The 26,797-nt window shown below is 33.8% G+C and overlaps 1 protein-coding gene across 1 annotated transcript in view; it reads right to left on the reverse strand.

Moving 5' to 3' along the window:
* Positions 1–26,797, reverse strand: part of CNTLN (centlein) — a 362,865-nt gene that overhangs the window by 191,420 nt on the left and 144,648 nt on the right. Inside the window, exons 6-8 of the mRNA XM_052645165.1 lie at positions 25,481–25,618; positions 15,438–15,596; positions 6,153–6,347 (exon numbers count right to left, since the gene is read on the reverse strand). Coding sequence (XP_052501125.1) covers positions 6,153–6,347; positions 15,438–15,596; positions 25,481–25,618 — 492 coding nt within the window. The remainder of the gene's footprint in view (positions 1–6,152; positions 6,348–15,437; positions 15,597–25,480; positions 25,619–26,797) is intronic.

Below are 26,797 nucleotides of genomic sequence, written 5' to 3' on the forward strand. Positions count from 1 at the left end.
CAGATTGGAAGATTTTAAAAAATGAAGAGAGACTCATCAGTCTTCGGGGTAATGTTGAAAAGTCTTAGATAAGTAAAACGGGAATCTTCGAAAGGAAAAGAGAGAGGTCAGAAAAATGTTTGACAAGATAATGTCAAAAATTTCCCCAATTCAGTAAAAAATACAAAAAAAGTATTATTTACAGAAATCAAGAAGTCATCAAACTGCAAGAAGGATGACCACAATGAAAATCATACTTGGGAACATCAGAGTTAAAATGCTTAATATCAAAGGTTAAATATTGAGGGAAAAAAATCTAGACAAAACTGACACATAACATTTAATTGTTGGTAACAAGGAAACAAATTCCCAGTTACATTGTCAGAAACACTGGAGTCCAGAATACAGAAAAGTGACATTTTAAAACTACTTTAAAAAATATATATATAAACAGTCAATTAACCCAGAAAAATAGGAAGGAACTAGGAACAGAGGAACCAACAAACAGGACAAATGGAATACAAATGGTAAGATGGTACACCTAAACACAACCATATAAATAATCATATTAAATCTAAATGCATTAACATTGCGATGAGAAGGAAACTGCTAGAATGAATAGAAACAGGATCCAACTATGTACACTTTAAATATTAAGACACCCCTGGATGGAAATTTATAGAATGGGAAAAGGTATATAATGTAAGTGAAGTGGCTCAGTCATGTCTGACTCTTTGCAACCCCATGGACTGCAGCCCACCAACCTCCTCTGTCCATGGGAAACGGTATACTACCATGGAAAATGTAACCATTAAAGAGATTGATTGATTAAATTAACATCATAAAATTTGATTTCAAGTCAACAGAGTATTGTTATAGTTAAAAGTAACATTTTACAATAGCAAAGGGCTCGATTAATTAGAAAGACATGACAATTATAAATACGTATGCCCCTAGTAAAACAGCTTCAAAATACATGAAGCAAATGTTGACAAAATTAAAAAGAAAAACAATCATACTGTAAGATTTTCTCTCAGCAACTGACAGAAAAGCTGATTAAAACCTAAGGATAAAAATCACTAAATACATAAGATCTGAACACTACCAACCACAATGACATAATTAATACTGATATTTAAGGGAAACTCAAGCCAATATGGAAATCACGTATTATTTTCAGGTATCAACCAACAGTAAGTTCACCAAAACTCTATGCTGGGACATACAACAAGTCTCAATAAATTTCCAAATACAATAATACTATAGAGTACTATCTCTGACCATAATAGAAGTATATTTGAAGTGAATAAAAATAAGATATACAAGGAGAAAAACATTATTTCAAAAGTAAAAAATATATCTCCTAATAACTAAAGGGGCAAAAAGAAAATCACAAGGGAAACTAGAAACATTTCTAACTGAATATTTATTTGTAAAACTGACAAGCTAATACTAAGAGCAAGGATATACAGAGAATTCTTTAAAAAGAACAAAGTGACTTACACTACATTTCATGAGGTAAAGAGACACATACTAGTGGGTATTTTTCTGGACTCTATCCTGTTTTATCAATTATTTTGTCAGTCTTCATGTGAACACTACACCCACAATCTTGATTTTTTAGCTTGTTAAATATGTCTCAAAATTGGGTAGTATAAGTTCAACTTTATTTTTTATTATACTTGATTTTGTACTTTTAGTTCCCTTGCATTTCCTTATAAATTCTAGTCTTGGCTGGTACTTATCTAGAAAATACAGCCTCCTGGAATTTTTATTGTGATTACATAATAGATCAATTGGGGGAGAACTGATAGCTGTCCACTTATATATGTCTTATAATTTCACTCTGGTATGTTTTGTACTTTTCACTGTACAAGTCTGGGGCATATTTTGTCAAATTCATCCTTAATTATTACACAGGCTTTGATGTTATTATAAACGGTCTTCTTAAATTTCAATTTCTAATTATTTGTCTCTAATATTTAGATATATAATTGAGTTTTGTAAACTGATGTTACATCTTGCAACACCGCTAAATTTACTTACTATTTCTAGGAGCTTCATCATAGACTCAGTAGGCTTTCTATACGGATGCTCAGGTTCTGTGAATAAAAAGAGTTTTACTTCCTTATTTCTAATTAGTATGATTTTATTTGTTTCTTGCCTTATTGTACTAGTTAGAATCTCCAGTGTAATGCTGAATATAATTGACTTGTTCCTTAAGAAGGAAAGCATTCAGTATTTAGTAAGAAAGAAAGAGTCTTATACAAACTCTTCTAGTAAAGTGAAAAAGAGAACACTTTTAATTCACATTAGGACACCAGCATCAACTTAATATCAAAATCTAACATGAAACATTTAAGAAAAGACAAGCCCAATATCCCTCATAAATACAGATGCAAGAATCCTAACAAAAATATTAGCAAACTGAATCCAGCAATATGAAAATTAAAAAAATTACAATGAAGTTGGGTTTATTTCAAAAGTACAAAACTGAATTAATAATTGAAAAACAATCAATGTAATAAACCACCTAACAGATTACACAAGAAAAGCCTTAGCATCACTGTAAAAGATGCACTGTAACACATGTATCCCATTGTTCACTGCAGCACTACTTATAATAGCTAGTACATGGAAGCAACCTAGATGTCCATCGACAGATGAATGGGTAAAGAAGTAGTGGTATATATACACAATGGAATATTACTCAGCCATAAAAAGGAACGCATTTCAGTCAGTTCTAATGAGGTGGATGAACCTAGAACCTATTACACAGAGTAAAGTGAGTCAGAAAGAGAAAGATAAATACTGTATTCTAACACATATATATGTAATCTAGAAAAATGGCACTGATGAATTTATTTATAGGGCAACAATGGAGACACAGACATACGGAATAGACTTATGGACACAGAGAGAGGGGAAGGGAGGGTGAGATGTATGGAAAGTGTAACATGGAAACTTACATTACCATATGTAAAATATATAGCCAACGGGAATTTGCTGTATGGCTCAGGAAACTCAAAAAGGGGCTCTGTATCAACCTAGAGGGGTGGGATGGAAGGGAACATGGGAGGGAGTTTCAAAAGGGAGGGGTATATGTATACCTATGGCTGATTCATGTTGAGATTTGACAGAAAGCAAAATTCTGTAAAGCAATTATCCTTCAATAAAAAATAATTTTAAAAAAAGATGCACTCTATACAATCAATACCTGTTCATGAAAAACTTCCATCAAACTATGAAAGACAGGATCTTCCTAATGTGATAAAGGATATTTACAAAAAACCCACAGCATATAGTGTTTAAAGGTGAAATACTATTAAGTTTCAAAAATAAGCAAAATTAATCAATGATGATAGCAGTAAAAACAGTGGTTATGTTGTAGGGGTTGCCACCTATTATGAACATTATGGAGGTTTACTGAATATTAATAATATTCTATTTCTTGATCTGAATAGTATTATATGGATGTGTTCAATTTGTGAAATGTCATTGAGTTATACACTTAAGGTTTGTACTTTACTGTTTGTATGTTACCCTTCAGTAAAACTGTTTACAGAAACTCTCAACAGTGTTTTCATGAAACTATAAATTATCCTTAAAGATATATTTAAGTGCTAAGTGCCAACATGGCCAAGACACTTTGAAGAATAGTAAGAAAGTAGATCTATCAAATATAAAGATTTACTATGAAGCTATGCTAATTAAGATGATGTAGCATTGTCTAAGAATACAGAGAAAACAGTTTAGAAAGTCTAAATAAAACAAAATATTCAATGAAATTAAATAAAATATAGGATATATGATAGAGGTAGCCCAACACTAAACAGGAAAAAAGGGGATCATCCAGTGGGTTGATCCACTGACTATTACTTGGGGGAAAAATAAATAAATAAAATGCATCCTTACCTTAAACAATATATGAAACACAATTCCAAATGATTTATAAATATAAATGACATAAGCAAAGCTTTAAAACTTTTTGAAGAAAACAGAGATATAAATATTTCCATATTTGGAGTAGGAAAGGATTTCTTAAATGAGCACTAGTGATAAAATAATACTTTTTCTAAATTAAAATTAGGAAGTTCTGTTCATGTATGACATGTTAAAGAAAATCAAAAGACAAGGTACATACTAAGAGAAGATAGTTGCCACATATTTAACCTACTAGAGATTAATATCAAAAACATTTAAAGAATATTTAAAAATCAGTAAGAAAAAAGCCAATAGAAGAATGGATAAAAGACAGAAATAGACACTTTGCAGAAGAGGGCACTCACTTGGCTAGTAATCACAAAAATATGCTTTATCAGTGATAAATACATGATGATAAAAATATTATTATTTTATACTAATTCAGCAGCTGTCAACAAACTAAAAGTCTGACAATATCAAGTGGTGAGGATGAAAATCAACCAAATACATTATTGGTATAAGTAAAATGGATGAAAAACACTTTGAAAAGTAAGTGACCAGCATTTTGTGAAAGTAACATTTTCATACCCTAAACCTAGAATTTCTATTCTGAGATATTTATTTCACAAAAATGCTGCATGTGTATGCTAAGAATCATGTACAAAAATGTCAACTGTAGCATTCATAATAGCAGAAAACTGGAAATAACCCTAATACTCATCTACAAATGAATGGCTAAGTACTTATGATATAATCACAGAGAGTATTTTATAGCAGTAAAAATAAATGAACAGTTATACTAAACATCATAGGTGAATCTTAATACAGTGATAAGAAAAATTGCGAAAACCCAGGAAACAGCACAATTTAATACATTTTTATAAATGGGAAAACAGCCATATTCTAGTTCCTCATAAAATTTTATGGAATAAAACTTTATAAAAAATAATTAAAACGATAAATAGTTCAGTAGTTACCTCTGGTGAGAGAATCAGGGTAGCAGTAAAGGGTGAAGGATACAAGTAGATATAAGCTATCAGTAATTTTCTACCCTTGGATTAGTTGGTGGGACCAAGGGTAATTTAAAAAGTGACAATTAAAATAAATATACACGTAATACAATATTGTGTCATGATATAAATTTTATGACTAATCCAATTCTGTGCACTTGATGTCCAAAAAATACAATATAATACAATACAAATTTTAAAACTGCTTGTTAGCAAGACAAAATATGCTGGGTTGAAAAACTACTATTAAAGGATCACTAATAAACTTTAAAGCTTCCAAGTATATAATTGTGTTTATTTCATTTCTTTAAATTCTAAAATTAAAAGAAATGCTGAGTGTATTAAATAAACTAACAGGAGTACAATTTTTTAATAATATGTATTTAGAGCTGAAAGTTACCTTGAAAATTATCTGAAAGAGGTAGCTCTGGATATTTTCTATATGACAAGCTCTGCGTTTAACATGCATTATCTCATTAATCCTCACAAAACTATGACAAAGCATTAATATCAATATTTTATCTGCAAAGAAACTTTGGCTAGAAGGGTTAAGAAATGAGTTCAAGTTCATAAAGCTCACAGGTAGAGCTACAATTTGATCCCAGGTTTATTTGAATCCTAAACCTACTTATTTATCTGTACATTTGTACTACCTCACTTAATTGGACAGGAAATAGGTAGAAAAGTCAACTGATCTGCCCAAAATCATATATCAAGGTACTGGCAGAATTGAGACTAAATGGTATTAACTTGTTGGGAAGATCTTCTGGAGAAGGGAAAGGCTACCCACTACAGTATTCTGGCCTGGAGAATTCCGTGGACTGCATAGTCTAGGGGGTTGCAAAGAGTTGGACACTACTGAGTGACTTTCACAGTACTCACTCACTCACCACACACCAGGAATTAAGGCAAGTACTTTTATGAGACTTCCAGATTTTCATTCCATTATCTCATTCAATAAAAAGTCTCAAAATAGGCATGACCTATTAATTTCCTTTTCATTATCATATATCAGCCAAATGTTTCAACCTAATAACTCTACCAGATAACCCCTGTATTTCTACATGAATCCACACCATATAAAATATTCATTTCTAAAGAGTATGATAAAAGCACAATGCAAATCTGCCACATATATTCTAATATATGCAAATTTATTTAACTTTTGTGTTTCAGTCAATTGTAGTAAATACTTTAATATGATATTATACAGAGAAACATTTTTAGAAAATGTCTCACCTGTTCTGAGCGGTCTGAATCACATTCTCGAGGTAAAGGATAGAATGCTTCTTGTGATTGCTGAAGCTTTTCTTTTAATTTAGCATTTTCTTGCTCTTTTTGAAATAGCTGATCCTGAAGAGTAACAACACTTTGTCGGAGCATAGCTTCACTTGATTTTGTGGTTTCAAAACAAATATGTAATTCATTGTAAAGCTGTTTTAAAAAATATATCCACATTTATAAATAATCCATAAATACATCTATATATATAACAAACATATTCATACATATGTCTATATATGACATACTCCTTGCCCTCAAGTTATCTTAATAGTCTAAGAGGAAAAGCAATATATAAACAAATGGGAAACCAAATGATATAACCACATGCCAATATAAAACTTCAACTGATGTTAAAAAGACAGTATGTTTTACTAGCCAGTTGTAATATAGGTATATAAACATTTTAAGCTAGCTATATTAATTATCATGACAAAGAACGGAATTGAACTGAGACGTAATGATATAGAAACTGAATGAAAAGAAAAAAGTCATTCTAAAGTTAGAATAAATGCAGAAAAAAAAATTATGTACAGTGGTAGGAAGAAACAGAAAGGGAACATAAGTTATATTAGCCTAACTGGACTCAAAATATACATTTGAAAGAAAAAAAATAAACTTTTATTGAGAGTTCATGAAAGTTGACTGATATGTTCCCAGTTAGTAAAACTAGCATCTACTGCTAAAGTAGAGGAGGAGCAGCAGAAGGAATCGTAGCAGATGAAGCCAGCCAATGAGACTGTAGATGGAATGCAAAGACTCCTGAATGCCAGATTAAGGAAGATGGATTTGTTCCTGTAGAAAACAGGTAATCACTGAAGACCTTGATCAGAGTGATAAAAATAGAATCAGTGTTCCAAAGTGATGACAGATAATTTAAAAATTTTTTAATTCAAGGCAACATGAATTAAATAAATTTATATTGAGGGTTTATTAAGACTGTGAGACAGTATAAGGTATATACCTGGTGGCATAGAGTCATACATGGTAAACAATGGTATTCCTCCAATACAAACAAACTTACTTGGTGATGAAAATCCTAACTTATGATTGTGATTTAATGATATATAATTCAATTTGTAGTAGCTGATTCTGATTTTTTCAAAATCTGTGTGTGTGTATATATATACATATTTGCTGATGACACTGGGAATGTGACCCAAGAATTATATCTGCTTTAAAATTTAAAAATAGGGCTAATAGTGAGTCAGTGAGGTTATAACAAAAGCAAAATCCCCAAAGACAGAATTTCAAAATTATGTTAAGACAACAGGTTTTTAGGTTTGCTTATCCAGTTGAAGACAGGGAGAATCAGACTAGTAGGCCTTCCTTGCTTCATGTGAAGAAATATAACTAGAGAAAAGTTGGCAGAATATTTTGTTTGTATGCAATAGTTTACTTTTCTAAGTTTAAAAGAAAAGATTTGTGAAATCTTTTTAAAATGCTTTTCTTCAGATATATACTTTGTCATAAAAATAAGACCCTCCAAATCACTCCTCTGATATAGAATTAGTTCAATATAGTTTTTATTTTCTGTAAAGATTATACTTCTCTATTAATAAAAATACTTTAAATAACCCATTTCACATTACAGTCAGTCTAAAATAATTTTTATAAAGAAAGGGTTGTCTTTATGATTTAAAAAGTATTGCATAATAAAAATTTGTGCTTTCCCTTCCAGTTACCTTTATACCAGGGAATATGTCCAGTGTCCTTTCCACAGCTGATACCATCGGATATTCTACAAGGGAAGAAAGAGTAGGAACCTGACAGCTTTGTGGAATGATGGAAGGATCAGATTGGGCCTTACAGTGACCTACCTGTGCTTTGTTGCTGCTTCCATGATTGAGTTCAGGGTAGGAAAGAAAAGCTAAATCTAAAGACAAGAAGTAAGTTGACCAGAAAGAACTGAAGCTAGGATGAGTGCCCAATAGCACACAGAGTCACTTATTCAGTTAAAGATTATTTAACCCCGTTCCCTCTTATCTCTATGCTTTCTCAGTACTAACCAGTTTTTACCTAATCAGAACAATTTTTTGGAGGAAAATAACAGGACATAATATTACTTTAAAACATACCGTTTTCAAATTATACCTCAGTAAAATTCTAATAAGAATCTACAGATTTCAAATACTTAAGAATCTCAGGAACATCAGTTAGGATTGGCAACAGTTTCCATCCCATTGCCCAAGGTGCAGGCATAATAATGGTGTGTCATCAGGAAGGAGGACCAATTTACTTGCCATTTGTAAACGTGGCATACCCTTCTCTTGCGTGTTATGACTTAGGACCTTCCTACACAGATGTAAGGCTCCTAGGCCTATTCCTTCATGGAAAAAAGCTCTGTCTTCATGTCTCTTGTCTCTTCTCTCCTTTCTTGCTTCCACAAAATTGAAGACTAACAGCTCTCCTCCTGTTTGCTATTTGGCTCTCTCAGCCATTAAATTTACACAGTTGTACCTCCTATTCAGAAGCTGCCCTGGCTTGATCTCATATGACTGGGTGGGTTACTCTAGACACAAAGGGCAAGCTCTACATTCTCTGAAAATATCCATCCTTCCAAGCAGCAGATAAAAAATTAAAAAAACTTTTAAGAACCTGAAACAGATGATCTAGACCAGCCTTACTCCAGGAATTGGGACAAACTCTATTATTCCCTAATTCTTGCTCAAAATACACATCTCCTACTTGCCCTTTTCTTGATGGCACTTCACTTGTTTAATAGCAAAAAGATGACTCAGCTCTGGACTTTGAGTAGAGAGCCATTTTTAATTCTCGTCTCCAGTCCACCAGTAAATGTGGCCAGAAAAGTCTTCAAGGAGGCTGTCTATTTTATTTCTAAAGTGTTTTTGGTGACAAAGCCTCAGGATGACAGGATGTTTGTTTCTCTAGGAGATCCTGCAAAAAGGCAGAGGTTTCAGATGTTTTGGTCCTGTTGTTAGATACCATCTTACTCTCAACCCATTAATTACAGCAGAGTGAGTAAAAAAAACTATTCTCAAGTGAGTAAATTAGCTAACACAAAAAATGCATTCACCTGCACAGGTTTCGGAATCCTGATAGGCATCCTTTTTCTCTATTAGCAATCACAGTCACTTTCAGAAGTTACCAGAGAGGCACTTTTCTCTATAATACTTCCCTCTAATAGTCCAAAAAGCTGAAATAGATCAGAATCTTTGGGAAGATTCTGGCCTATAAATATTTAATCATAGATTCCCATATGTACTTTAGAAGTATCAATCATTATAATACATAACAATTTACTATACTTACTGTTCTTCATGTTTTTTGTTGAAGAAATTAAAGTGAAAAAACATTAACAGGCTCACTAGAGGACATAAAGCAAGTTACCTCCAGAGATAGCACCCCACACCCCAAGCCCTTTAATTTTCAGGGGCTTAGACTGAAGTACTCATCCTCTCATATTTTTATTAGTGTTGAGGAACAAGATGATATATTATTTACCTTAAAAATTTTGGAAATGTATAAGCTTTGAGACCCAATGATCGAATCTCAAGAAGAATAGTTTCCACATAAGTATACTATTTGCTATTCTGACTGAGACAGTAAATTTTACAAGTGAAAACTATACCTGTTTATAGCACAAAATGAGAAGAAAAGAATATGCTTTACCATGCAGTTTAATCTAAAAGTGTATATAACCTAACTCTTTATTTTCCTGGACTGATATTAGCTCATTACGCATGTCATGTAATTATCATTAAATAGAATAAAAACCAATAAAATACATACTTAGTACCTCCAAACATGTTAGATGATCAAGATGAAAAAGCTGATATAGTTTTCATCTATATCTAAACCATACACATATATCTACATATAGACGACATGCAAATGCAGGAAAACTATTAAAACTTATGTAAATGGTTACAGCATGCTCAAAGGAAGAAAACATACTAGCTTATTTTTATTTCTCTTGATGGGTGTTCTCTTCTAGAGAAGCCCCCACACTACGTATTAGGTAAATCTGTATATGAGACTAATGATTTGTTATGGAGACCTCGTGAAAAACCTCTTTCCTGGGCTCAAAAATTTTGTCTTTGCTCTTCTAACTTTTGTCTCCCTTCCTCATTCCATTTATCCTATCACTGAAGGCAACTGTTTTCTCAGATAATAAAATAAATACTATGATATAAATCACCTTAATAAGTGAGAAAAAAGGAAGGGAAATGAGAGGGAAAAAAGAAAGGAGAATTAAGAGAACAGAGGAAACAGTGAAGCTCCATTAGAAACAGAAATTTAAGAAGACATAACTCTTAGAGAAGTAAACTTAGGAGAAACTGGAGATAAACTATTAATGTAGTATTTTTTTGAATTCAACTCACCTGAGTGTTACAGCTAGGTCCAATTAATTTATGTGAAAACATATTTACAAATCTTAATTTGTAAGTAAACAATTTCCTTTCATTGTTGTATGGACTACTTGATTACTCAAATTTATTGAAAAAAATCTAGAAAACTACTTGTGGAAAAGAAATAAAGACAAGTATTAAGTAAAATGTTCTAGGATTAGAATGAAAGTTTGATGTAAATGAACACTGGAAGTCTGAAAAGTAGCATACTGTTTATGCATGATAAATAAAATAATGTGATCATTCCCAAATTTATAAATCCTTAACTCCATAGCTGAAATATTTTCAGGGTGGGGGGACCAAGTCTAATAAAAAAAAAAATTGCAGGTCAAAAAGCTTAAAGCTGCAGTGCTGTAGCAAAATAGAGAAAATTAAATTTGTACACTCAGGAGAAACACTAGCTAAAGAATACTGGTAAGGGCTCTTTTTACAGAGGATGGTAATAGGCTAGGCTCCCCTTTCATTAAAAAGAATGCAATGGAATTTTTGTGAATAACATTTAACTTAGATATCAAGACAAATTCTCCAACATTAAAAGATATTAATCACTGAAAGAATTTTGAGTAGAATGAATAATGCAAGCTTATAAAATCTATTACATACCCTTTAAGGACAAAATCACATTATTCTATGTATAACTGAATATTCTACAGGCTTTATAATACAGTTCAACATTGTGAGTTCTGGACTTGAACTTAGCTAGACTTGAGTTCTGCCACTGGTAGCTGTTTGACTTTAGACAATACTCTAAGACCCAGTTACTAGATCTATTTTTTTTTTTTTAAGGATACCTATAGTAATATACCACATAGGGTGGGTGTGGGGCTTAAATAGTGAGGCAAAAGCCCTTTTCCCAGTGGCTGATACACAGTAAGCTCAATAAATGTTCATCATTATTAATATATTATTGCTGGAGATGACTTACATTCATACCTCAGCTTAAATAATATATTTGCCTCCATGCTATTCATAAACAAAACATATTTCCATCACATCTCTCATTATTATAGATAATGATTCTTGGAGAGGGCAATCATAATCCTGGGGGGAAGGTATATGTGGTTTCAAAAGTATGTCAGATCAAAGTTCAGATTATGACATATATTCCAAATAGGAGTATAGAAGCTCTACCTGTAAATTTAAAAGCACTGACTCACTTGGAAATTTATGGCTTTGGCCATAGTTCACACAGAAGAGTTATGAGAAATCTGTCTCATTGATGTCTTATTTTCTCAGAATAAACAACATTGATATCACTTCATCAAGGAGAGTCCTTTTCTATCCCTAAACTAATAACCTACCCCAGGTATGTTCCCATTCTTCCTACTACTATTAGAACATGTATCATTATTACACTTCCTATTTAATGTCTGTTATCAAACAGATTTAAGCTATGAGAGGTTAAGAATAAAGACAGTAAACAGGTCATCTATGAAGATAACTGGGGAAAGAGATTTCAGGCAATGGAACCACATACAAAGACCTTGAAGGTGAAGAATACCTGGTATGTTCAGGCAAAAAAAAACAAAGATAAATGTGGTCAAAGTGGAGAGATTAAGAAGAGAAAGTAAGGAGGAGATCACAGAGATTAACGCAGAGCCAGATCATGTAGCATCTCACAGGGTGTATGTAGTAAGAAAACTCGGATTTTACTTTCAATCAGACAGGAAACCAATAGATAGAGTTTAAGAGAGGACTGACTTGATTTGACTAACCAAGTTTCAGCAAGAACATTCTGGCATTTATGTTGAGAATGAACTCAAAGTGTGTAAGGTCAGGGGCAAAGAAACAAAGTAGACAACTATTACAACCATTCAGGAAAGACAAGTTAGTGGTCATAGCAGGAATAGGGGGAAGTAATAGGATTCCAGACATGCTTTGAAGGCAGAGCAGACAATAGTTTAGTTTTGAACATGTGAAGTTTGAGATGCCTATTAGGCACTGAGTTAAAAGATGCTAAGCAGGCAATTAGATATACTCTTTCCTAGAGTTCATGGAAGAAATCCAGAGTAGCCAATCGAAACTAAGAGTCATCAGCATAGAGCAGTGTGATTTTGAAAGCCTAGGTGAGTGGATAAAATCACCTTGGGTATGAATTTAAACAGGAGGGAAGAAAGGATCCTAAGATTTTGACTTGGAACATTTTAACATTTAAAGGACAAGGTGAATAGGGAAGACTAGAAAGAAACAGAAAAGGAACAGTTAGACATTGAAGGAACAAAACCACACAACTTTGATGTGTTGTCAGGCAGGAGAAAAAACAAAGTGTTTCAATGGACAGAGTTATAAACTGACAATATTGCTGATAAGTGAGGCAAGATGAAGACTGCAAGAAGACAACTGAATTTAGCAATGTGGGAGACACAAATGATTTTGAAAAGAGTAATTTTAGTGAAGTGAAAGTAGCAAAGACTTGATTGGAATAAGTTCAAAAGAGAATGGAAGAAGAGAATTTTGAGACAAGATAACTCTTTCAAGGAATACTGCTAGAAAAGGAGCAAAAGGAAGAGAGGGAAAGGGATATAGTAAGGTCAACAAAGGTATTTTTGCTGTTGATCAATTGTTCTGTTCTTCCATGCAGATCAGAAACATAACAGCATGTGTACATATGTGTGTGTGTGTATGTATATATATATATATAGTTATAAATGATCCAGTAGTGAAAAACTGATGCTGTCAAAGAGATGGGCAACTCCTGTTTCTGCAGGCACGTATATAGTAACAAAAACTTTAAGACAGAGACCTTAGTAATCATCAAGTTAAATGCTGGTAAATCCACACTGTACTTTACATGCACCTACTGGAGCACGGAGAGGACAAAGAGGAGAGCAAGCGCTATACATACCATCATGGAAATAGACCCAAAGCATATAATTTGAAAACAAGTTTAAGAACAGTAAAAAGGGCAAATTAATATTTAAAATATCAAATAGTTTGATTGGGGATATGTGTATAGGCACACAGATACATAGTATATAATACACGGAAAAGGTTTGGAATGACTATTCAGATGATTACCCCTGGGAAAGGAACAAAATGAACTGAGTTGAATGGAAGAGAACTCAAATTGTTACACTAGCTTTATCAGTACTTCTGTATAATTTCAACTTTTATAACAATATATTATGTAAATTTTATATAATTTTAAAGGTGACATAATTTTAAAATATTCTGTTCTTCCAGAGAAACTCTAGGATATACTCTCAAATATTAAGAGCAGTAAAGTCTGGGGCAAGGGCTTCAGGCAGAAGGGCAAAGAACTTTTTTCTTTACACACCTTTGCATTTTTGTAAAATGTATCACAAGCATGTATTACTTTGGTAATAATCACTTTAAATAAAAATGTTTAAGCATTCAGTTATGTGTAATGATACTGAATCTATTAAAGTTCTCAGGTAGGTTATTTTTAAAAAATGATTGCTTTCTGCAAAGGCTGCCAAGGAAAATCAACCAAAAATTAGAATTAAGCCTTAAATAAATCCATCTTAAATTTTAAGTTAAGCAAGACTGAACAAGGAATCTTAAAACAAAAGATTGAAAAAGTAAATAACAAAAGAAATACTGCCATTTCTACCATCTTACCAAGTTCTTTCTTGCTGAGAGGAGAAACACCAAAAGTATTTGCACATGAGAGAAAAGGATTATGAACTTTAACAACAAGCAACCCTAAAGATACATTTTAATACAAACTGCAATGAGTTGGGGGCTTTCAATCGAAAATTAAGAGGGAAAAATGTCTGTGTTAAATTCATACACAGTGAAAAAGAAAAAATTGAAGTTAACTAATAATGTCTAATTTTTCAAGTCAATTTAGCAATGGAGTCTGGTTTAGAAACCAAAATACAATGGGTAATCCCACCATATAAAACAAAAGGACGGAATTATTCTATTCAAAGCAAAGAGGATGGGCATTACCCTAATGTGCGGTACCATCCACGTCTTGAAGGAAACTTGAAGGGAACACAGAATTTAGTAAAAAAAAATCGCTGTTTTGAAGAATCATTTGAAAATATGTGTTTAAGGTTTACTTAATAGTTTCATTTCATATTAATTACTGATACAGAATTTTCACAGTGCATTTTCTGGAAAAAGAGTAAGTTTGAATAGAAAAAAGTCCCCAAGTAACATAGATTATACTGCTTAACCTCTCTAAGCCTTGGCTGCCTCAACTATTGAGACGAAATAACATCTCAGAGGGTTGACGTATGTAGAAACTAAGTCATTTCTATAAATATATATACTAAACAAAAACTTCAATAAAAGCATTTTTTAATTACTACCTATAATTATTGCTGCTGAATCAGTCAGCATACCTGTTCAGCTGGGTAAGACTTCTTGAGGGGCTCCTTAAACAACTATCAAGTAAAATGACTACTTAAAGGAAACACACAAAATAAAAAGAGAAAAATCCTTGGCAAATATTGATCCTGAAGACCTCATCAGCATACCCATTTGTGTTTGTGCAGATTTGCCAATAAAGTAACGCACAAATTCTGTAACGAAAGACTGCTTTAGGCCATAAACTAGAATCATACTTGATGGATACATTCCATTCCCCAAATCCTTCCTGGTCTGCAGGCTGCAGTCCTAGTATGTTTCACAGTAGATATCAAAACTCCAATTTATAAAAACAATATTCTACGGAATAAATTTGCATATATATTTTAAATGTTTCAGCTTTAACAGCCATAAAGAAAACTCACATCCTTTTAAATATTACCAAATTGAACCATATTTCATTTTTAATTTTGAAGCAGCAAATAAAAGGGAGTAATAAAGAAATGTTGAAATGTGCAAAAATTTGAATTCTATATATTTTTATAAGTTCATGCATATAAATTTACATTTTTATGACAGAATAAAAGCATACTTTTTGATACGATATACTTTCAGCTGTGTGAACATCTTCCTGGTTCCTCAGTACTTTCTGTGTGTCCATATTCAGAACCTGAAGCTGCTGGATCAGCTCAGCTTGCTGTGCTGTATGTGCACTGTTCTGTTTGTAAAGATTCTGTAGCTCCTGCAACTCCTTCCTGTGCAAAGCAAGCAATAAATAGAGAGAAGCATGAATAAAGATCATCTCAGTTAAATAACGGTGTTCATCTAAAGTTACAGATCGGCCTCCAATTTTACTGCAGGCAAACATGTTAATAAGAGAAATAACATATAAAGTATTTAATATTTATCACACATATACCTAGAAAGTATTGATAGAGGCACTATGACTTTCAAAGCCAAACAACTATCAATTTTCTTTTATAGTTTGATCATAATAAAGTCCTCAATATACAGACATAGTACCACCTTCTTACTGAAATTAAGTTACACTTCAGCTCTAAGAACTGATACACACTGATGCCAAAAATCTGATAGGGTAACTCAATGTTCATTTTATATTATATAGAATCTTAAATGTAGTAAGAACAATCCCAAAGGTAAATCTAGTTTTCAAACAAAAATTTTTTAAAGCACAACTAGTTCGCAACTTCAGAAGCCTGAGCTGGGATTCCTGTGACTCCTCTAAATGACCCTGAAGGAAATGATGAGACAAAAACGTCAGAAGGAAGGGGAGCAATACAAGGTGTAATCAGTTCTTCCACCCCACCCAGGGTGGTAAGTCGAAGGACAAATGAACTGGAGGGATAGCATTCAAGTCATAAGGGTCCAAGAAAACCATACCTCTGGATACAAGGTTCCAGATTTATGTGGTGGATTTACCACCACATAAAACTGGAACATGTTTTGTAAAATAAACTTGAAGAGAAAAATATTTACATTTATATTTCATATAAATATATAAATATAAAAATACATAAATATATATCACAGTGCATATTTTGAAGACTATTTTAATGGAAACTTTTCTTTACTTATAACCCCAAACTGGCGATTCATTCACGTAAGACAAATCTTAAAGAAGAAACATAAAAGATATGCAGATACTTGTTCAATACGGATGACTATTAATATGGGAGAAATAAGCTGTGTTTTTTTTAATCTATTTTATTTATTTATTTTGCTGCTCTATGGGCTTGTAGAATTTAGTTCCCTGACCAGGGAATGAACCCAGGCCACAGCTAAAAAGGCTGAGTCCTAACCACAGGACTGCCAGGGAATTTCAGAGCTCTGCTTTTTTAGAGATTTAGAATATTAATGCTCTCCAGATACAACAGCAACCCCTAAACCCACACAGATACATGTAGATAAACCATCTGCCTTAGTCCTTTTGATATTAACAGAACAACACAGACTGGGTAGTTTGCAAATATCAGAAAGTTATTTCTCATAATTGGGCAGGCTGGAAGTCAGACATCAGACTGCCAGCATAGTCCACTGAGGGCTCTCTTCTAGGTTATAGACATGTTATATCCTCACATCTAGTGGTGGAAGGCAAAGGAGGCTCTGGGAGGTCTTTTTCAAAAAGAGCACTATTCTTTTGTGAGGGTTCCACACTCATTACCAAAGCACCTCCCTGAAGACCCACCTCCTAATACCATCATATCAGGCATTAGAACTTCAACATATGAATATTGGGTAGACATAAACATTCAGACTATAGCACTTTTCTGCACTTTTCAAAAAACTGAAATCTGCAGAAAATAGTAATCAAAAACTGGTGGAAGAGAAAGAAGAGAATGAATAATGGCACAATACCTTGAGAAAATATAAAACAAGAGAGGGAGGGAAAAGACCCTTAGATTATTCTTCTCTCACTAACTCTGCCATGGAATTGAATTCCTCAAGCAAGGAGCAAGTACTTAACCTTCACAGTCCCTGTATTCTAGGAAACATGGGATAGGACAGCTGTTGAATGGGTGAAATGAAAATGCTAACATAAAGAAGGACTGTTAAGAAAGAATGGTATCAAATAGCAGTAAAATACATAAGGAGAGAGAAGTTATTTGGAAACCTAAAACCTAAAATTTTATTTTATGTAAAATAAAATTGATTGGTAGGTTCAAACTTGAGAAATTCCTCCAGACATGGACTAAAAAAAATAAAGAAAGATGTGGGTTGAGCTAAGAGCATGCTGAGAACTAATGACACTTCTTCCTATCTCAGGAAGAATGTTGATTAAAAATATTGTGTTGCTGATTTACAGTGATGCTAAGGGACTGAATGAGCCACAGGATAAATTATGAAAAAATGTTCCTGTAGACATCAGATTTGATAGCAAAGACTGACAAAGGGTTTCAGACAGCTTCAAAAGATTATTTTGCAGTTAAAAAAAACATCACTGTTACGCAAATAAAAATTTGCTTCTACACATTACATGTGTCTTTCTCCTATCCTAGGCCTTCCCAGGTGGTGCCAGTTGTAAAGAATCTGCCTGCCAATGGAGGAGATGTAAGAGACATGGGTTTGATTCCTGAGCTGGGAAGATCCCCTGAAGAAGGAAATGGCAACCCACTCCAGTATTCTAGCCTGGAAAATTCCATGGACTGAGGAGCCTGCCAGGCTACAGTCCATGGAATTGCAAAGAGGCAGACATGACTGAGTGCACACATGCAGAATTTCTCCTCTCCTAAAACCCAAACAGGAACTGGTAGACATCATTAGTAATAGGCCACTCTAACGGCAGAGGGCAAAAAACAAAGGCAATTCAAGCAATGATTCTTTTAAAACACTTGCCAGGATATGACATGGAATGAGACTTTCACTCTCATTCCACAGGCCAAAATAAGTCACATGGCTAAATCTGATGTTAATGGGGGAGAAAGCATACTTGAGCAACAGAGAAGGTTTTGGTAAAAATGGACCTTTAAGATGAAACAACACTGAGTACAGGAATAAACACAGATGAGTAGGAAAGTTTACTGATGAACACTGAAGCAGTATAAAAACCTAAACCTAAGTATCTTTAGGCACGGAGATGAACGTTATAAATCTTGAGACACAAAATTAGGAGTTAAAATGGTTGAATGTATGTATTAAGTATACACAGCATGATGTCAAAACCAGCTAAAAATGAAATATAGTTTTAAAAAAAAAAAAAATCACCTTCCCAAGTTTTTTCATGCCATTTCTTTCTTAACCTTAGAAACTGGTTAGTGGTTCTTATACAGAAAAAAAAATTATCTGAGATTTAATAATTCCCTCAATTTAACATCAGTGTCTTATTTACCATTCCATTCCATTATAAAAACTAAAGTTATTACTTATAAATTAAAATGCTCAATTATAGTCCCTTTTATCGAAAAACCCATTCGCCTACTCTTCAATCTATAAATATGTATTGAAAAAACACAGAATTATTCTAATAAAATTTTACTGGCTATTATTTCTCCAGGATTGTATTTCAGCGTGATTTTCCCTCTATTTTCTTTGTACTTTTCTATATTAACATGTACAGTTATATTAAAATAATTATGTACTTTGTTATCATATAAATATAAACAAAAAAGAGTAGCAGTAATAGCATTAATTTCAGAGAAATTGGAACTCAAGGCAAAAATAATCATAAAGAAAAAAAGTACAAAGTATAATTTACAGTAAAAACAAGATAACTTGGTTGGACACTTTACCCACCAAATCACAGCACATAAAAGAAAACAGCACAACAAAAACTAATAAGCAATAAAAGGAAAATCAGTTGTAAACTATATGGGAAATATTCCATTTAAAATAATAACAAAAGCCATGTAATAACTATGAGTAAATTTAAGAAGAAATGTCAAAACTGACACAAGGAACAAAACATCTCATAAGGACACAAAGGTATTGAAACAAATGGTATGGCATCCCATACTCTAGACAGAAAAACTGACATTATAAAGATTCAGTTCTCCTTCAGTTTGCTTTTCAATTTGATGCCCTAATAAAATAACAAACACAAAATGAGCCAGTTTAACCTAAAGTTTACATGGAAAAATTAATAAGCAATAAATGCCCAGGAAACCTGTGAAAGAGCAGAAATGGAGAATGCGTCATGTATTCTCTTATCCAATTTTCATCATCTCTACCATATTACTTACTCTCTAGTTACTCTTAGCCTACTTTCTAGCCTGAGAAGCCAATCTCTACAGACTACATTACATTGGCTTCCAGTCTTCCGTGTTTTAATTTGACTAGCTGAAAGTGCTGGCCAATGATTAAAGAGTAAAGGAAAAAGAGGTCATGGGATTTCTTTTCCTAGCTCCCTCTCCACTAAGCCACTGTTGGCAGTATCTCTGTTCCTCTATCTAAGAATACTTCTATGAGACAGCCTCCCTCCCAGGGCTAGACTTGTCACAGAGATCTAGTAAAATTTTCTCTCACAGTGGGAGAAGGAAAAGGTGGAACAATTTGAGAGAACAGCACTGAAACGTGTACATTATTATATATAAAATAGATAGCCAATGGGTTTGATGTATGATTCAGGGAACCCAAAGCTGGTGCTCTGTGACAACTTGGAGGGATAGGGTGGGAAGGGAAGTGGGGAGGGGGCTCAGGAGAGAAGGTACACATGTATTCCTATGGCCAATTCATGTTGATGTACAGCAATAAGCATCACAATACTGTAATTACCCTCCAATTAAATTAGGAAAAAAAAAGCTTCTCTTCTTGGCCCTTTTGGCCTAGTTGGTAGTAATAGTTGATGATAAGAACTCTGACAATAGGGAATGCACTCAGAAAGGCAACCTAAAACAGTATAATGTCTGTGAAACATACACATGAAAAATTATGAGAAATAAAAGCAATTGATAAACTAATGGGAAAAATTATTAATAGAGTTATCTTATACCATTTGAAGGTCTGAACTACAGAACAGAGATTAGACTGTTTCTGAGATTTCCTAGATAAGCATACAAGATAAATGGTGTATACTGCAAAAAAGAAAATTTCAACTAAATACATGAATCAATGTAAAATTTAAACAAAATAAAAAGAACAGCTTTGAAAAGTACTGAGAAACTTACAAACTAAGAGCATCAAGCAAAGACTAAGAGCTGTTTTATTGGCAAGAAAATAGCAATAAATAATAATTTTAAGATTTTTTCTAAAATTAAGATTCTATTACTATTTAGAATTACCTTTTTGAATTCATCAATGATTGACTTAAAAAAATTATACCATGAGTGGATAAAGTCAATCCATCTGTCACCTGTGAAGATGTACTTTTCCACATCCCTATAGTACGATCTTTAAAATGAGAAACTATGGTTCTTTTATCATATATATATATGTGTATCCATAAATGTATATATAATATATATTAATCTATTAACCAAGCAAAACTCCTGCCCATATATACATATATATTACAATACACTAAATATATACAAGTAAATATTAAGTCATTTAGTCAGTTCAGTCATTCAGTAGTGTCCAACTCTTTGCGACCCCATGAATTGCAGCACGCCAGGCCTCCCTGGCCATCACTAACTCCTGGAGTTCACCCAAACTCATATCCATTGAGTCAGTGATGCCATCCAGCCATCTCATCCTCTGTCATCCCCTTCTCATCCTGCCCCCAATCCCTTCCAGCATCAGAATCTTTTCCAATGAGTCAACTCTTCACATGAGGTGGCCAGTGTATTGGAGTTTCAGCTTTAGCATCAGTCCTTCCAAAGAACACCCAGGACTGATCTCCTTTAGAATGGACTGGTTGGATCTCCTTGCAGTCCAAGGACTCTCAAGAGTCTTCTCCAACACCACAGTTCAAAAGCATCAATTCTTCAGGGCTCAGCTTTCTTCACAATCCAACTTTCATATCCATACATGACCACTGGAAAAACCATAGCCTTGACTAGACGGACCTTTGTTGGCAAAGTAATGTCTCTGCTTATAAATATCTGTGTATACCATAATTATATATGAAATTAATAATACTTTTTTAAAATTTATTTTAATGGAGGCTAATTACTTTATAATATTGTGGTGGTTTTTGCCACACATTGACATGAATCAGCCATGGGTGTACATGTGTTCCCCATTCTGAACCCCCACCCACCTCCCTCCCCACCCCTTCCCTCAGGGTCATCCTAGTGCATCAGCCCTGAGCACCCTGTCTCATGCATTGAACCTGGACTGGCAATCTGTTTCACATATGGTAATATACATGTTTCAATGCTATTCTCTCAGATTATCCCACTCTCACCTTCTCCACAGAGTCCAAAAGACTGTTCTATATATATGTGTATCCTCTGCTGTCTCACATACAGGGTTATCGTTACCATCTTTCTAAATTCCATATATATGCGTTACTGTATTGTATTTTTTTTTCTTTCTGGCTTACTTCACTCTGTATAATAGGCTCCAGTTTCATCCACCTCACTAGAACTGATTCAAGTGTATTCTTTTTAATAGCTGTGCAATATTCCATTGTGTATATGTACCAAGCTTTCCTATCCATTCATCTGCTGATGGACATCTAGGTTGCTTTCATGTCCTGGCTACTATAAACAGTGCTGCGATAAACACTGGGGTACACGTGTCTCTTTCAATTCTAGTTTCCTCAGTGTGTATGCCCAGCAGTGGGACTGCTGGGTTGTATGGCAGTTCTATTTCCAGTTTTTTAAGGAATCTCCACACTGTTCTCCATAGTGGCTGTACTAGTTTGCATTCCCACCAACAGGGTAAGAGGGTTCCCTTTTCTCCATACCCTCTCCAGCATTTATTGCTTGTAGACTTTTGGACAGCAGCCATTCTGACTGGTGTGAGATGGTACCTCACTGTGGTTTTGATTTGCATTTCTCCGATAATGAGTGATGTTGAGCATCTTTTCATGTGTTTGTTAGCCATCTGTATGTCTTCTTTGGAGAAATGTCTGTTTAGTTCTTTGGCCCATTTTTGGATTGAGTTGTTTATTTTTCTGGAATTGAGCTGCAGGAGTTGCTTGTAAATTTTTGAGATTAATTTTTGTCAGTTGCTTCATTTGCTATTATATTCTCCCATTCTGAAGGCTGTCTTTTCACTTGCTTATAGTTTCCTTTGTTGTGCAAAAGCTTTTAATTTTAATTAGGTCCCATTTGTTTAGTTTTGCTTTTATTTCCATTACTCTGGGAGGTGGGTCATGGCGTGATTTATGTCGGAGAGTGTTTTGCCTATGTTCTCCTCTAGGAGTTTTATAGTTTCTGGTCTTATGTTAAGATCTTTAATCCATTTTGAGTTTATTTTTGTGTATGGTGTTAGAAAGTGTTCTAGTTTCATTCTTTTACAAGTGGTTGACCAGTTTGCCCAGCACCACTTGTTAAAGAGACTGTCTTTTCTCCATTGTATATTCTTGCCTCCTTTGTCAAAGATAAGTTTTCCATAGGTGCATGGATTTATCTCTGGGCTTTCTATTTTGTTCCATTGATCTATATTTCTGTCTTTATGCAAGTACCATATTGTCTTCATGACTAGCTTTGTAGTAGAGCCTGAAGTCAGGCAGGTTGATTCTTCCAGTTCCTTTCTTTTTTCTCAAGATTGCTTTGGCTATTTGAGGTTTTTTGTACTTCCATACAAATAGTGAAATTACTTGTTCTAGTTCTGTGAAAAATACTGTCGGTAACTTGATAGGGATTGCACTGAATCTACAGATTGCTTTGGGTAGTATACTTATTTTTACTATACTGATTCTTCCAATCCATGAACACAGTATATTTCTCCATCTATTTGTGTCTTCTTTGATTTCTTTCATCAGTGTTTCATAGTTTTCTATATATAGGTCTTTTGTTTCTTTAGGTAGATATATTCCTAAGTATTTTATTCTTTTCATTGCAATGGTGAATGGAATTGTTTCCTTAATTTCTCTGTTTTCTCATTGTTCAGTTCAGTCGCTCAGTTGTGTCCAACGCTTTGCGACCCCATGAATCGCAGCACGCCAGGCCTCCCTGTCCATCACCAACTCCCGGAGTTCACCCAAACTCATATCCATCGAGTCGGTGATGCCATCCAGCCATCTCATCCTCTGTCCTCCCCTTCTCCTCCTGCCCCCAATCCCTCCCAGCATCAAAGTCTTTTCCAATGAGTCAACTCTTCACATGAGGTGGCCAAAGTACTGGAGTTTCAGCTTTACCATCAGTCCTTCCAAAGAAATCCCAGGGCTGATCTCATTGTTAGTGTATAGGAATGCAAGGGATTTCTATGTGTTAATTTTATATCCTCCAACTTTACTATATTCATTGATTAGCTCTAGTAAATTCTGGTGGAGTCTTTAGCATTTTCTATGTAGAGAATCATGTCATCTGCAAACAGTGAGAGTTTTACTCCTTCTTTTCCAATCTGGATTCCTTTTATTTCTTTTTCTGCTCTGATTGCTGTGGCCAAAACTTCCAAAACTATGTTGAACAGTAGTAGTGAGAGGCGGCACCTTTGCTTTGTTCCTGACTTTAGGGGAAATGCTTTTAATTTTTCACCATTGTGGATAATGTTTGCTGTGAGTGTGTCATATATAGCTTTTATTATGTTCAAGTATGTTCTTTCTATTCCTGCTTTCTGGAGGGTTTTTATCATAAATGGATGTTGAATTTTGTCAAAGGCTTTCTCTGCATCTATTGAGATAATCATATGGTTTTTATCTTTCAATTTGTGAATGTGGTTTATTACATTGATTGATTTGTGGATATTAAAGAATCCTTGCATTCCTGGGATAAAGCCCACTTGGTCTTGATGTATGATCTTTTTAATATGTTGTTGGATTCTCTTTGCTGGAATTTTGTTAAGAATTTTTGCACCTATGTTCATCAGTGATATTGGCCTGTAGCTTTCTTTTTTTGTGGCATCTTTGTCTGGTTTTGGTATTAGGGTGATGGTGGCCTCATAAAATGAGTTTGGATATTTACCTTCCTCTGCAATCTTCTGGAAGACTTTGAGTAAGATAGGTGTTAGCTCTACTCTAAATTTTAGTAGAATTCATGTGTGAATCCATCTGGTCCTTGGCTTTTGTTTGCTGGAAGATTTCTGATTACAGTTTCAATTTCTGTGCTTGTGATGGGTCTGTTAAGATTTCTATTTCTTCCTGGTTCAGTTTTGGAAAGTTATACTTTTCTAAGAATTTGTCCATTTATATATGTCATATATATATATGTGTGTCATATATAAACATGATACATATATTATATTATGTATATAAATATATTACATATTTTACAGGTAGCACCAGAAACTGAAATTGTGCTTATACAAGTATGTGATAAACATTGTGATTTAAATAGCTTAAAATTTAGAATGTACACATGTATATACATGTATGACACATATGTATATGTATATATACTTTTATGATTTGTTCTAACACCATTTTCTGATAAAGGTTATTATAAAATAAATTAATAGGTAGTTTAAAACCTTTCAAAACACTTTAAAACACAAGTTTTTCAAGTACTTCCACTTTATAAGCAGTAGTATAAAATTAAATATTTTGATATAGAAAAAGTATTTCACAAACTAAAACTATTTAGCACATGTGCTTCTCTGGTGGCTCAGATGGTAAAGAATCTGCCTGCAGTATGGGAGACCTAGGTTTGATCCCTTGGTGGGGAAGATCCTCTGGAGGAGGGCATGCCAACCCGCTCCAGTATTCTTGTCTGGAGAATCCTCATGGACAGAGGAGCCTGGCAGGCTACAGTCATGGGGCTGCAAAGAGTTAGACATGACTGAGCAACTAAGCACAGCACAAAATAAAAAGTGAAAACTGGATTACTCATTTACTACTCACTGTAATAATAATGAATATTATATAATGCAAGGGTAAAAATTTTATAAGGAAACTATGAATGGATGAATGCATCTGAAACAGGGATACTCTTTGTGCATGCTTTTTCCAACCCTGTGGAACCTCCAACTGTCCCACTTAATTCCAGATAGTTCCAATACACAAACATAGGTCTCACAGAAGACAAAGACTGTTGTCATTCTGGAGTGTTAACAATAAATATAAAAATGCTGGTATTCTGCATAACTAAGGACATTTCTACAACGATAAATTAAATTAAGGAGTCAGAGTACTTGCCTGACCAGGGTAATATCCATATCCTTCTGCATAAGTTCTGTCTGTTTATTATTCAGCTGTAATGATAGTGCATTATATTTACTCTGTGATACTTCAATTTCTTTCCTTGCTTCAATTAAATTGTCTTCAAAGGCCTAAAATTAGAGCATTCATATCACAATCAAATATAATAAATATCAACTAAATAAATAAAAGTCTGTCATATTTAACTAAAAACAATCCACAAAATAACAGTGAAAAATTAATAGTGTTTTCAATTTTACTTTTTTTTCATTTAATTAAAAGAATGTTAGTACAATCAAAGAAACTTTATACCAGTCACAGGTCATTTTTTTCAGTAACTGTAAAAGTAACATGGTCTCCTGGTATGAAAGTTACGAATCTGAAGCAAATAAAATTGAAAATCTATGTAGAAATTTACTTATTAAAATTTCAATAAAGGAAGGACTGTACAACAAAAAGGTTGCTAATTACATTAACAAAAAAATAACTCATTAACTTATATATTACTCAAGACAAATAGCCGATATTTTATTATTGCCTTAATTTTAAACACAGATACATAAACATACTCAGAGAAGAAAAAAATGGTGCAGCAAAAAAATAATAATAAGTTTATAATGTTTCAGATTCAGATCATGCTGAGTTCACTTGACTGTGGTGAAAGTTCACCTAAAGTTCTTCAAACCTTGTCTTTTCCTCATGATAATTTTGTAAATTGTGTTTTCACTTTGAAACAATTCAAAAATATAAAATCTAAATTATTTTCATAAATATTAAATAAAGATTTCATAAAGTATTAAATAAATATTTTATCTAAAACTAGAAAGTGAAAAAGTGAAAGTCGCTCACTCTTGTCCGACTCTTTGCAAATGAAAGTGAAGTCACTCAGTTGTATCCGACTCTTTGTGACCCTGTGGACTGTAGCCCACCAGGCTCCTCCGTCCATGGGATTCTCCAGGCAAGAATACTGGAGTGGGTTGCCATTTCCTTCTCCAAAACCCATGGACTATACATATACAGTCCATGGAATTCTTCAGGCCAGAATACTGGAGCGGGTAGCCTTGCCCTTCTCCAGGGGATCTTCCCAATCCAGAGATCAAACCAGATCTTTTGCATTGCAGGCAGATTCTTTACCAGCTGAGCCACAAGGGAAGCCCAAGAATACTGGAGTGGGTGGCCTATCCCTTCTCCAGCGGATCTTCTGGACCCAGGAATTGAACCAGGGTCTCCTGTGTTGCAGGCGGATTCTTTACCAACTGAGCTATCAAAAATACACCATACATTCATTATTTCCAATCCAAAACTGAGTA

The sequence above is a fragment of the Budorcas taxicolor genome, chromosome 8 (assembly GCF_023091745.1).
Source record: "Budorcas taxicolor isolate Tak-1 chromosome 8, Takin1.1, whole genome shotgun sequence".
In the NCBI taxonomy this organism is placed as follows: Eukaryota; Metazoa; Chordata; class Mammalia; order Artiodactyla; family Bovidae; genus Budorcas; species Budorcas taxicolor.